The following is a 15,265-nucleotide window of genomic DNA, read 5'->3' as shown; positions in this document are numbered from 1 at the left end:
AAGTATTTGTTTTTTTTTAATTTTATTTTTTCAAAGAGAGAAAGCTAGTTTCAATGAGGTTACAGCTGTGAGCTTTTTTTTTATCATCATAATAATAATCATGAACAACATAGTATTCTGTAAATATTATTTATAATTATGTTATTTATAATAATATATTAAATTCAAACAAGTTGAGATTAGACTGAAAAGTGAAGTACCGGTTGGTACACCATATGTTATGTTCTTTCTCTCAAGTTATTTGTCGATCTTGACAAGTTCGTGTTCTTTCAACCTATTTTCGCAGACCGACAAGATATTTATTTGTATAAACATGGCGGTTAAAAACTTTTTAAGAACCATCATCCATTTCTTTGTTATAACAATAGAAGATAGATACAGATAGACACAGATAGAAGATAGATAGAGAGAGAGAGATGAGATTGGTTTCAACACTCTTTTATCTTTTCTTGTTTGGTATTATATGGTGTCAACACATAGTAACAGCTGCAACCATCCCAGGTATGTATAATATCTTAGTATTTGTACTATGAACGATCAGCACACCCATCGAACTTTTGTTTAATAGTAACCTTTTTTTTTTTTTTTTTTTTTTAAACCTCTTTAGTTACAAAAGTTGTTATTGTAAATCAACCAGATGATTACATTATATCACCATTCTACTATGAATTACTTACTTTTAACTTTACGTTGCAAGCGTCGATTATGACAGCGATGAAAGTATCGATTGCACCATCGGCCTTGTCGAAATCATATGTTACACAAGTTTCAGCTGATGGATACAACCATGTCTTTACAGTGGAGTCATCTGATTTCTTTTCTGGTCATGAACAACCGTTTACATTTGTCGTACAAGCCAACAACGATGTAGTTATCTTTCTCCCTGCCTATCAATTCTACCCGGTCGGGAGACAAAACGACGTCATGCTCAGTCCCTCTGCTCTGTCAACCGTATCATCCTCGACGTATGGTTTCATGACATCGGTTGCAGCAGAGTGTAGAAACAGTCTGTTGTTCAACTATGCACGTTCGTTTGCAAACCCTTTCCACAGACTAGTACTCGGTAGTCCTCGTCTAGACAACTACAACTATGTCGTAGACTATAACCAAACTGATATCCTAGTAGGAATAGCCTATGCTGGTGCCTCGGTTTCTCCCTATGTTATGTCAAGTCTATACGATACTCCAATAACCTATAGCAGTTCTAAAAATTGTTTTCAAATTGGTAAGAATTATCATCAAGATACATTGTCTCTCTCTCAATTACTAACTTACTATTTATTCATTTAATATTTAGCTACTAGTCCATTAAGCATGTTGTATGAACAAAGAATTTTAAAGGTACCAGTATATATTGGTTTGTTATATTCACAGTATGATTTTGGAAGTGTAGGTTTATCCTATACATATGCTTCGTCTCGGGTATTTGTACCTTACCCAAAGAGAATCGTAGGAGAGGAAATCTATTTTATTAAATTTGAGAAACAAAAGGTTGACCCTGCTCTCAAATTTGATTTTACTACTTTTTCTCTTGTTGCAACACCCAATTTAGATAGTAATGATAGTAAGTATATAAATAGAGAGAGAGTGTGTGTGTATATTGAGAGAGAAAAGAGAGTACACCACCAATACTAAAATACTTTTTTTCTATTTATTAATTAGGTATCACCACTCCAAATGTAGTCATATCACCAGATTTACAGGTAAATAATATCTTTCCACAATGGAACACAAACTTTGGGTCAATGGGCCCAAGTTATGGATTCGGTGTAAAGGTTGAAGCTACAAACTTTAATTGTTCGTTGTTTTCATACGTGGCATACTATATCGACCAAACTATATTGATTTACAAAGACAAGGAAATTGGAATCCATTGTAGTGGACAGTATGCCAAACGTGTCACATTCCCTTTGGAATTGGCTTTGGGACCTACATCTATTATCACTGCTGAAATTGTTTCACATGATGGATCAAAATATCAATTTTCAATGCAATTATCAATGACATGTATGTGTAAAGAAAGAAAAAACATAAGCAAACAAACAAACAAAAAAAAGACTAGAATAATATTCTAATAATTTTAAATTATTTCTTTTTCTTTTAGGGAAATCAGGAGTACCAATTTATACAGCCACTACATTAATGCCAACTACACCAACATCTCATCGATCATTGATCAAGTATCAATCGGGTGCATCGATGGTTGGAATTGTACCAAACACCAAGATGAATATGTATTTAAGGACTGTATTGGGTGGCAATGAAAAAACGTTTGGTGTAGCACAGTCTCCATCGAGGTATCCATTCCAATATTTGGGTGCTACCTATCAGGGATACATCGATTTATCGTATCGATACATTCACGATTACGCTGCATCTAATGTCACGATTTTAATTGCCGATAGTTACGGTTTTTTGGATCAATCCCCCGATGACAGTCCTCACAACATTTCAACTGATGTGATCAACCCAATATTCAAATTCAAGGCAGTTTATGAAGATGTCAACAGTGGTGGTGAAGTATCATACTTTTTAGTCACTGTCAAGGATCAGTCGGGTATTGGTGAGGCGTCCCCCAGTACAGTCGTCATGTCAGGTCAGACATTCAAGTTTACATCGGCCAATCGTATCAGGGGTGATGCCAAGGATGGAGAATACTACTTCCCATTCACATACAAACGTGTAGAATGCGTACCACCACATGTCAGTCTTCAAGACATCCGTTCCAACTTGATTAGTGTTAATGCCACCTCACCAGGTGGTAACATTATATTTGACGTACCTTCAACTTGTCCAAACCATCATCGTGTAAGACCACTACACATTGACTATCAACTACAAGCAAACAACTCTGTTGTGTTTACAGTCACTCTACTCAGTGCAAATTTTGCATCCAATTCAATCACCGCTGTAGCTCTTTTTATCTACACTGACAAGGAAAACACGTCTCCCTATATATCTGTCCCACTGACATATGACTATTCAACCTACAGCCTCTACACCTACACCAAACAATACCAATTCGCTCCAGTAACTTCATCCACCACCTATTACTTTGGACTTTTCCTAGCTATCAATGGAACCATTCAACCAACACTCTCAACATCCGATCTCCTCTACTACACCACTCCATCCTATTCCTCTTCTGCCTCCAAGGTAGCATCTAGTGAGTTATCAATCAACATTAAACCAATTGGATATGTTCCATGGATTCTTTATGTCGCTGATGGTGGTTCAAATATATTTAAAGTCGGTATAACAACTAGTTGGAGCAATATGAAGAATATGACAGTTGCACTTCTCTATCCATCATCACCATACCCAACTAGATCAGTATGGTACCAAGGTAATGCAACCGTTGGAAATGAAATTCAACTACCAATTATTGTTGGTCTATGTGGTCAACACTATAATGTATATGTTGAACAAGCATGTGATAATACCAATTATTGTGAATCATATCCAATGTTTTCACTTTATAAAATATTTAGTATGTAAAAAACAAAAAAACAAAAAAGAAATAATATTTTAAAGTTGTATCATTTTATTAATCTATTTATATTTTAGATTATAATTTAAAGTGTGATTTAGAATATGATTATACTCAAAATGTAATTGTAGGTGGAACATTTAATCAAACGTCATTGGATGTATCAAGTGAATTTAGAAGTGTACTTTATACTTTTAAGCTAAAAGTTGATAATGCTTCAGTTGTATTAAATACCTTTGAAAATCCACCAATTGTCTATCTCACAGAATACGAATCAAATGATCAAATTTCATTTGTATCTAGAATCAAAAGTACAACCCCTGCTCCAATCTATGAAGCCATACTCAATATTCCTCTTAATTGGGGTTTGCGTGGTTATAATTTAGGTGTTTGGAGAATTGTTGATGCTTTGGGTGGTGTATTTGGAACTGATACTCCCGCCAATCCTCAACCATTAAATTTATTTTCTTTATCTTGTAAGTATAGGAATTTTAAATTAATAATCAAATTCATATTCTAATTATTATTTTAATTTTTTTTAGATAATTTAAAGAGACCAAATATTTGGAAATATGTATTAAGTAAAAGAGGAGATTCGATTCTATTATCTGGATCTGGATTTGGATATGAAAGAGATAATATTACAGTCAATGGAAAGTTGGCTAAATTTCAATTCACAAAATCAGATACACAAGGTGTCATTTCATTGGTCGGCTTGAATATTCCAGTTGGAACACAACTCAATGTTACATTTGGCAGTGTGTATAGTTTTATTATTGGTGGAAATGCGTCACCAGTATGTCCAAATAATTGTAGTGGTCATGGTCAATGTCTAACAGGAAATATGTGCGTGTGTGATTTGGGATGGGGATTGATGGATTGCTCCAAATATCTTGTCTACCAATGTCCAAACAATTGTACAAGTCATGGTCAATGTATTGATTCTATTTGTAGTTGCAGTAGTAATTATACAGGATCTGATTGTTCAACTCTTGTTGACACACACAGTACATACAATGTAACAGTATCACCAGGTGATCCAACCAGTACTTTTACAGGTTTTCAAAACAACAACAACACTGGTACTACTCCAACCGATCCAACCAAACTTGTCAATGATAAATCAAAAGAGACAACATTTACAATTAAACTCATTGCTATTGAAGAGTTTGATTTCACAGGTGAATTGTTACGAGTTCACAGTCTTGGTAATTGGCAACTTCAAGAAAGGAATGAAACCTATGCTTACTATTTATTGCCACTTGCCAACAACACTGGTAATGTAACAGTCAGTGTTTATACATTTGCAGAGGCAAGTGAAATTGTATGGTTGAATAGTACAATCAAGATTCCACCTCGATCAGTCAAATACTTTGCATCGATCAAGTCATACCAGTTCCTATCATCACTCAGCACAATTCAATTTAGTTTGGAGTTCAGAAGCAATACCAGGAGTACCAATCTGCTCCACCTATGATAACATTGATGTTGGTGGTGAACAATCAGATGCACATTACATCAAAGTAGGAGCCAATCAACTATCACTCTATGGTCGTTTCTCTGATCAGATTTTAGTTGATGGTAAAAAAACAGTGACCAACAACATTGTCTCTTACTCTGATACCAACAAAACAACTATATTTATTCGTACTGCTATCCCTCATTTTAATAATCTTGTCGATGTTGATCCTGGTATGTTGAATAATTAATTAATTATTTATATTTATTAATTATTTATTTATATCTTTTTAAAAATAGATTTTTCAGTTTTAATTGATTATGATCAAGATACATCAGATTGTGGAGAAACTAAAACAAAAGAGAAATTTGAAACATGGAAGATTGCTGTAATAGTTGCTGTTGTTGGTGCTGCCATTTTAGTAGTCGCTGCCATCACAATCATCAAAAAGAATATGTATATTAGAACAAAGATCTCACAACTTCGTCGATCTAAAAATATCAAACTTAGCAAGTTATAACAACAACAAAACAAATAAATGGTTTGATCAACTTAGTCGGTTGTTGGATTCTCTCGGTCGACTCTACAAATAATACCCTACTATCACCAATTAAGTAACGATACGCTCCCCGACACAACTCGGTAATTCTAATTGAAGATCCCCACTCAATTATTTTTTAGATATTTTTGAACAAAAACCAACGGTTTGAGATCATGCACCATTGGCCAATCAACTGTGAGTGACAACCCTCACGGGATTTCAACCATTGCTCAAAACCCTCTCCTTTCTCTTTATAGTTATAATTTTATTTTTTATTTAACTAAACCAACAGAGAGAGAATATATAATAGATACAATTCAATACTAGCAAGATGAGATTGAGTAAATCCCCAATCTTATATCTTTTCTTGTTTGGGATTATATGGTGTCAATACATAGTAACAGCTGTCATCAACCTTCAAAGTAATTGATTTATACTCACTCATAGTCTAACCCTAACCCTAACCCTATATATTTTTATTTTTTCTTTTTTCTTTATTCATTTTCTTTTTTCAACATATATTTGTAGTCACAAAAGTTGTTTTTGTTAATCAACCAGATGATTATATTATATCACCATTCTACTATGAATTACTTACTTTTAATTTAACGTTGGATACGTCAGTAACGATACCTATGACGGTATCGATTACACCATCATCCGTACAGAGATCATATACTACACAGGCTTCAGCTGATGGATTCACTCATTCATTCGTAGTGCCGTCAAATGATTTCTTTACTGGTACTGAACAACCGTACACCTTTATCGTACAAGCCACCAACTATGACATTGTCTTTAACCCTCTCTACCAATTCTACCCGGTCGGGAGACAAAACGATGTCATGCTCAGTCCCTCTGCTCTGTCAACCGTATCATCCTCGACGTATGGTTTCATGACATCGGCTGCACCAGAGGGTCGAAATAGTCTGCTCATCAACTATGCTCGTTCGTTTGCAAACCCTTATCACAGACTAGTACTCGGTGATGCTCGTCTAGACAACTACAACTATGTCGTAGACTATAACCAAACTGATATCCTCTTAGGAATTGCCTATGCACTTGCTGGTGGCTCTATTTCCCCTTATATCATGTCAGGTCTATACGATACCCCAATATACTATAGCAATGTTTTAAATTGTTTTCAAATTAGTAAGTTCTTGTCTCTATCAGTCCAATGTGGAAATCGAATCTATCTATCCAATCTCAGTCACACAACTTTTACTTATCATTTTACTCTTTCTTTTATTAGCTACTAGTCCATTAAACATGTTGTACGAACAAAGAGTTTTAAATGTACCAGTGTATATTGGTTAGTTGTATTCACAGTATGATTTTGGAAGTGTAGGTTTATCCTATACATATGCTTCGTCTCAGGTATTTGTACCATACCCAAAGAGAATCGTAGGAGAGGAAATCTATTTTATTAAATTTGAGAAACAAAAGGTTGACCCTGCTCTCAAATTTGATTTTATGACCTTTACTCTTTCTGCAACACCCAATTTAGATAGTAATGGTAGTAAGTATATATAAATAGAGAGAGAGTGTGTGTCATTTATTAACAAAAATATCTTCTCTCTCTCTTTCTCACAATCTATTTATTAGCAATCACTGGCAATTGGATTTTCATGCAAACTACAGATTTAAATGAATATAATATCTTTCCACAATGGAATACAAACTTTGGGTCAATTGGTCCGAGCTATGGATACACAATCTCGGCTGAAGTCCAAAATTTTGATTGTTCGATGTACTCTTATGCTTCTTACTTTGTCGATCAAACTATTTTGATTTACAAAGACAAGGAGATGGCCATCCATTGTGGAAGAAACTATATCAAACGTGTCTCTTTCCCTTTGGACCTTGTATTGGGTTCAAAAGTTAATATCAATATAATATTTGTTACACGTGATGGAGAATCTCATCAAAATCCTCGAAGTTTTACAATGACATGTATGTGTAAATCAAATGATTAAAAAAACAACAGTTGCTATTAAAAATAATTATTAATTTTATTTTTCTTTTTTCTTTTTCTTTTAGGGAAATCAGGAGTACCATCTTATACAGTCATTTCATTAATGCCAACTACACCAACATCTTATCGAACATTGATCAAGTATCAATCGGGTGTATCGATGGTTGGAATTATACCAAACACCAAGATGAATATGAATATAAGGACTGTATTGGGTGGCAATGAAAAAACGTTTGGTGTAGCGCAGTCTCCATCGAGGTATCCATTCCAATATTTGGGTGCTACCTATCAGGGATACATCGATTTATCGTACCGATACATTCACGATTACGCTGCATCCGAGTTCAAAATTACTATTGCCGATACCTACAGTTATTTCGATCAACTACAAGATAACCGTCCTCACAACATTTCAACTGATGTGATCAACCCAATATTCAAATTCAAGGCAGTCTGTGAAGATGTCAACAGTGGTGGTGAAGTATCATACTTTTTAGTCACTGTCAAGGATCAGTCGGGTATTGGTGAGGCGTCCCCCAGTACAGTCGTCATGTCAGGTCAGACATTCAAGTTTACATCGGCCAATCGTATCAGGGGTGATGCCAAGGATGGAGAATACTACTTCCCATTCACATACAAACGTGTAGAATGTGTACCACCACATGTCAGTCTCCAAGACATCCGTTCCAACTTGATTAGTGTTAATGCCACCTCACCAGGTGGTAACATTATATTTGACGTACCTTCAACTTGTCCAAACCATCATCGTGTCAGACCTCTACACGTAGACTATAAAACACAACAAGCAAACAACAATGTATTGCTTACAGTCACTCTACTCAATCCAGATTTTACATACACTACAATCACTTTGGTAACTCTTTTAATCTACTCTGACAAGGAAAACACCAATCTGATTGCATCTGTCCCACTGACATTGGGATATTCAACCTATAGTCTCTTCACGTACACCAAATTATACCAATTCGCTCCAGTATCTTCATCCTCTACCTTTTATTTTGGACTTTTCCTCAATGTCAATGGAACGGTCCAACCAACACTATCAACATCCGATCTTCTCTACTACACCACTCCATCCTATTCATCTGGTCCCTCCAAGGTAGCATCTAGTGAGTTATCAATCAACATTAAACCTAGTGGATTTGTTCCATGGATTCTTACTGCTGATGGTGGTACAAATATATTTAAGGTCAGTATATCAACCAACAGTTGGAGTAATATGAAGAATATGACAGTTGCACTTCTCTATCCATCATCACCATACCCAACTAGATCAGTATGGTACCAAGGTAATGCAACCGTTGGCCCAGAAGTTCAATTCCCAGTCACTTTTGGTCTATGTGGTCAACACTACATTATGTATGTTGAACAAGCATGTGATAATACAAATTATTGTGAATCATACCCAATGTTTTCACTTTATAAAATGGTTGGTAAGTACAAAGAAAAAAAAGAAAAAAAAAGAAAATAATAATTTTATTAATTTAATTTTATTTTTTTTAGGTTATACTAATAAGTGTGATTTAGAATATGATTATACTCAAAGAGTAGTTGTAAGTGGAACATTTAATCAAAGTTCATTGGATGTATCAAGTGAGTTTAGAAGTGTACTTTATACTTTTACGGTTCAACATGAGAATGCTTCAGTTGTATTAAATACCTTTGAAAATCCACCAATTGTCTATCTCACAGAATACGAATCAAATGATCAAATTTCATTTGTATCTAGAATCAAAAGTACAGCTCCTGATCTAATATATGAGGCCACACTCAACATTCCTCTTAATTGGGGTTTGCGTGGTTATAATTTAGGTGTTTGGAGAATTGTTGATGCTTTGGGTGGTGTATTTGGAACTGATACTCCCACCAATCCTCAACCTTTAAATTTATTTTCTTTGTCTTGTAAGTACAGCAAGTTAAATCAAAATCATTTATCAATTATTATTAATTAATTAATTTTAATTTAATTTTTAGATAATGCAAAGAGACCAAATATTTGGAAATATTCATTGGATCCAGTAACAAAACAGATAAAGATGGAAGGTTCTGGATTTGGATATGAAAGAGATAATATAAAGATTAATGGTCAACCAGCTTCACTTTTGTTTACAAAATCAGATACTCAATTTATTATTCAATCAAATGTTGCCTTGCCACCATTACCATTCAATGTTACATTTGGTAGTGTGTATAGTTTTATCATTCGTAGTGGAGGTGGTGGAAATGTGTCACCAGTATGTCCAAATAATTGTAGTAGCCATGGAGATTGTTTGGCTGGAAATTTATGCCGTTGTCAATTGGGATGGGGATTGGATGATTGTTCAAAATACCTTGTCTACCAATGTCCAAACAATTGTACAAGTCATGGTCAATGTATTGATTCTATTTGTAGTTGCAATAGTAATTATACAGGATCTGATTGTTCAACTCTGGTTGACACACACAGTACATACAATGTAACAGTATCACCAGGTGATCCAACCAGTACTTTTACAGGTTTTCAAAACAACAACAACACTGGTACTACTCCAACCGATCCAACCAAACTTGTCAATGATAAATCAAAAGAGACAACATTTACAATTAAACTCATTGCTATTGAAGAGTTTGATTTCACAGGTGAATTGTTACGAGTTCACAGTCTTGGTAATTGGCAACTTCAACAAAAGAATGAAACTTTTTCCAATTATCTTCTGCCTCTCATCAACGATACTGGTAATGTAACAGTCAGTGTTTATACATTTGCCGAAGCAAGTGAGATTGTTTGGTTGAATAGTACAATCAAGATTCCACCTCGATCAGTCAAATACTTTGCATCGATCAAGTCATACCAGTTCCTATCATCACTCAGCACAATTCAATTAGTTTGGAGTTCAGAAGCAATACCAGGAGTACCAATCTGCTCCACCTATGACAACATTGATGTTGGAGGTGAACAATCAGATGCACATTACATCAAAGTAGGAGCCAATCAACTATCACTCTATGGTCGTTTCTCTGATCAGATTTTAGTTGATGGTAAAAAAACAGTGACCAACAACATTGTCTCTTACTCTGACACCAACAAAACAACTATACTTATTCGTACTGCTATCCCTCATTTTAATAATCTTGTCGATGTTGATCCTGGTATGTTTATTAATTTATTGATTAATTATTTAATTAATTATTTATTTATTAATCATTTATTTTACATTAATAGATTTTTCGGTATTAATTGATTATGATCAAGATACATCAGATTGTGGAGAAACTAAAACAAAAGAGAATTCATTTGAAACATGGAAGATTGCTGTAATAGTTGCTGTTGTTGGTGCTGCCATTTTAGTAGTACTTTTCATCACAGTCATCAAAAAGAATATGTACATTCGAATGTACAATGATCTCACAACTTCGTCGTCGATCCAAAAATATCATTAAACTTGACAAGATATAACCTAGTATAAGAATAAAATAATAGATAAACAAAGATATTAATAGGTTTCCAAAAAATCGAAAAGATCTCTGTTTGAACAAGGAGGTACCAGGTATCAATATTAGTATCTCTTGTCCTTGTACCAAATTTTAAACGTCTTTAGACCATCAACTTATTCATCACCATCATTCCTCATATTGTATAAATTAATAGATACAGATAAGATGTTTTCTTTTAAAGTATTTATTTTTATTTATTTTAGTGCATTAATTCTATTCGAGTCGAAAAATAGAGCTTATGCACAAAATCTTCCCCCTGATGAATGTAAGTGATAACATAAACATAACACACAACAACGTTCTCTTCTAACTTAAATCTATATCTATATTTAATGATGAATAGTGGATGCTTGTTATTGGTTGATTAGACAGTATGGATTACCGACTCAACAAAATGAAGCGGCCATCTGTGCAGACTCTGAAAGGTTCACTTGTCACCAAGGTCTTGATGGATACCATGTAATCAGAATGTAAGAAGTTATACACAACACATTACCTACCTACTAGGAATTACTTTTATTTAATACTGTCTCTCTTTCACTTACACAATATTATTATGACTAGTAATGCCGTAACTGATGAATTTATAAATCAGGGCGCTCCCGATGCAGCCATCGGATCATTAGCACTCCCCAATTTAAATTCATTGTTTATTAATGGAACGAATGGTATTTCAGATCCCAATCTCAACATTCTATCAATGTTTTTGAATAGTCCAATAATGAACAGTTTAATTCAATTCACGTATGTCAAATGCGATTTAATTTAAATTATCATGCATTGCTACAATATGTTAACACTATTATTATTATTATTTTTTAGTATAACTGATGATGATTCGGTGGAATCTATTCCAAATGGATTCTCACTTAATATGCCAGTTGTACGAACTATTTATTTGGAAGATTGTGATGCTTTGGAATCGTTAGGGAATTTCTTTAATGGCTCGAGTGCATATCAAATCTTTGTCTCTGGTGAGAATATACTTGGTGGTGTCACGATTGACCAATCCAGCTATTACCCAAGTGTAGCAGCTATTAGGGTGTCGATCAATCCCACTACTCCTTTTACTTCTTCCAATTCTCTTGTATTTACACCTAAATCATTTCCGGTATTAGCTGATTTGTATGTATTATGATTACGTAATGACAGTACATTTTTTAGACTAAATATTAATACTTATTTGATTTTTTTATAAATAGGACAATATCATCAAATGGAAGAATTACAGTAAATGTTACAATTAATATTCCAACACTTGTAACTTTGAAATTGTTGGCATTAGGTTCCGAATCACCATCTTTTAATCCGACCATTGTCAATGCCTCTAAAATTACATATTTGTAAGATAACCTAATTTACGATTCTCATTGTCTAAATATCTTAAGAAATATTAATATTTTATAACTCTTAAAAGGGAAATTTTTGGAAGATCTATTATTCCAACTCATAGCTATAGTAAATTGATCTCATTCCGTTCATACAACTCAACACTGACAAACTATCCATTCTTGAATGGTATATTCCCAGAAAATTTATCTTATTTGTAAGCCAAAAGCAAGCAAACCAACAATAGTCAATTTACTTATTTATTTATTTTATTATTTTTATCTAGACTTTTACCTGGATCCAATTTTGAAACTATACCCAATATAGTTTTACCACCAACCGTTTATTCATAGTAAGTGTTTTAAAAAAACCGATCGTTATTTATTTATCAAATATATTAATTAATACATTACATATATAGTAATTTAAGAGACCAACAAAACTCTTTAAAAACAGTACCATGGACTATTTTTTCAAATTTAAAAAATTCGGTTATTAATTTAGAAGATAATTCTCTTTTAACTGGAACAGTACCTGATTTCATATGTGCCAATAGATTACGTATTTCAAATACATTAATATCAAAGATACCAGGTAAGTAACATGATCAGTCTATTGAATAGACCCTAGGATTTTTACACTTTACTAATATAATAATTATTCATATTATCTATTATTTAGATTGTTATTGGTGTTATTATCAAGACCCTAATATTATATCAACTAGTTTACAAAAACTTGGAAGTTTTTATTGTAGTATGTTATTATTAGTCGTAGTTTACAATTTCTTTTTTTTAAATTAATTTAATTGGTTTTTTTTTTTTTTTTTTCCTTAAGATATCACATTTGAAAAGAATGTAGGGATTGTTGAAGGAATTGGAAAAATAGTAGGTGATAACCTAGGTTTTGGTAATAATATAGATCTTATTCCAGTGGTTGGAAACAAAATTATAGCGTATGTCTCAAATTTTGATGTCACTCTCTACCTTTCATTCATTATTACTATACTAATCATTTCTTTTTTGTTTTAGATTAAATTATCCATTATTAACAACATTTAATCCATTGAATTTAAATGTAACATTGAATCAAGTAATGGGATATACTATTGAATTGACACTTTACAAGGCTGACCTTGTATATAGTACAACCTATTCGGAAATTTCATATTCATTTTCAGTGGCATTTGACAGTGTAATAACCAACCCAAACTTGGTAACCAATGTATACTTTATCAATCTTGATCATTTCAATATTACCTATACATGTACTGCCTACATTGACGCTCTGAGTACACTACGTTGTGATTCACCATCGGATTTAGTGTATGGTAATTATTATATCTTGGCAAGAAATAGTTATAATCAAGTTGGAATGAGTGCTCCAGTTGGTGATTTTGGTAAAATCACCTATCCATTGGTCACCTCTGGATCCGTCCATCAATCACTACAATCAGATCTTCCACTCATCCGATTGAATGGATTCTTTGGAGCCGCTGGCAACAAGATTGAATGGGTAACAGTCAAGTTGAATAATAGTAATAGTATAATATGTACACCAACATTTAGAAATTCTTCAACTATTGATTGCACCGTCCAATCAACTCTACCACCCGGTCTAATCACCATTAATCTATCGGTAGACAATTATACAGCCACCCTCAACAACTTGATTGTTATCCTACCACCACCATCCCAATCTCTACAAGACCAATGCCAAGCAACAACCAATAATTGTAATGGTAATGGTCAATGTACTACATTTGGCATATGTGTTTGTAATCAAGGTTATTATGATGATTGTAAATTTAAATGTATGATAAAACAAAAAAAAGTAATTATTAATAATACTTGTATATTAATATTAATCTTTCTTTTCATTAGTGAATCCAAATGTAACATTTGTACCAAATATAACCAAACCAGTGGCATCATTTGATTTGGATGGATATAGATTTGATTTTGCATTAGTGTCTGTTCAGGAATTGGATATTGACGATAACGTTGTACAAGAGGTGTTGGTTGATCAATGGAATGTCACTGATCTGTCTGATGGTGCTGGGTTGACATCGGTGCACTACAAATTATTGATTAATAGTACTTTGAACCCTACTTTGGCATTGGTCAATGTCACCACTCTTATTGAACACTCTCTGCAAGACAGACAGGTTCCATTTGGTGATTCAATCGTATCTATCGGACCAAATAGTATAAAGGTGGGATTAAACATTACCGGGTGGCAGTACACCTCGGTCTTGTCACATCTCCGTGTTGTATTCTCTACCATTGTCAACACCCAACAAACTACTATCGAGTCATGCTCGTCAGATAGTGTTCCAACCTTTCAAGAGGTTGTTGGTAGTGACAGCTATCTTCGAGTCATTCACAATGACACACAATTTTATGGTCGATTCCTATCCTACTCTTTTTCAGATGGTAAACGATCGTATTCGAGAAATCAATTGGTCAATCAGACAACTATACCCAATCGATCCAATGAATCATTGGCATTGATTGGTATCAATCTCAATCAATGTCAGCAGTGTCTATTAGACCCCGACTTTTTTGCATTGATTGCTGATCGACCCGCTGGCAACCAACAAGTCGACTGCTCGTCACCGTCGTCATCATCCAACACATGGAAGATCATCGTCGGTGCAACAATTGGTGGAGTCGTTTTTATCGCACTCGTCGTAGCATCTGCTCTCTACCTACGTAACAGTAATTCATTCAGATTCCGTGTATCATCCATAAAGAAAAAGATTTTAATGAAAAAATTAAACAACAATTAAATTAAACAATTAAATTAAATAAATAAATAAATAAATATAATTATCTGTACAATATATGCAAACACACAATAATGAATGAACGAGCTGTTCACACAAAAATCGATTGATGGTTGGGGTGTGTGTAAATAGCATGATATGCCTTTTTGGAGACCACACCTTCTTTTTGGGAAGTGCTGTCTGTACAT

General features: G+C 33.8%; 1 protein-coding gene across 1 annotated transcript; it reads left to right on the top strand.

Moving 5' to 3' along the window:
* Positions 1-416: 416 nt before the first annotated feature.
* DFA_09208 (uncharacterized protein) lies at positions 417-15,080 on the top strand (the record flags this gene model as incomplete). Its single annotated transcript, XM_004354512.1, has 29 exons — positions 417-501; positions 608-1,225; positions 1,298-1,564; positions 1,663-2,007; positions 2,105-3,490; positions 3,568-3,966; positions 4,033-4,814; positions 4,855-5,182; positions 5,249-5,458; positions 6,019-6,642; positions 6,743-6,794; positions 6,834-7,009; positions 7,096-7,443; positions 7,531-8,919; positions 8,990-9,388; positions 9,461-10,615; positions 10,689-10,848; positions 11,065-11,100; positions 11,164-11,225; positions 11,304-11,430; positions 11,525-11,608; positions 11,783-12,085; positions 12,163-12,303; positions 12,576-12,641; positions 12,711-12,883; positions 12,971-13,045; positions 13,127-13,244; positions 13,321-14,102; positions 14,173-15,080. The coding sequence occupies 29 exons, from the start codon at positions 417-419 to the stop codon at positions 15,078-15,080; spliced, it is 11,598 nt and encodes a 3,865-aa protein (XP_004354564.1).
* Positions 15,081-15,265: the final 185 nt, after the last annotated feature.

The sequence above is a fragment of the Cavenderia fasciculata genome (genome assembly GCF_000203815.1).
Source record: "Cavenderia fasciculata unplaced genomic scaffold Scf_EU5ZYIE01DZOHE-5, whole genome shotgun sequence".
Classification (NCBI taxonomy): domain Eukaryota; phylum Evosea; class Eumycetozoa; order Acytosteliales; family Cavenderiaceae; genus Cavenderia; species Cavenderia fasciculata.
This window is presented reverse-complemented; position numbering and strand designations above follow the sequence as displayed.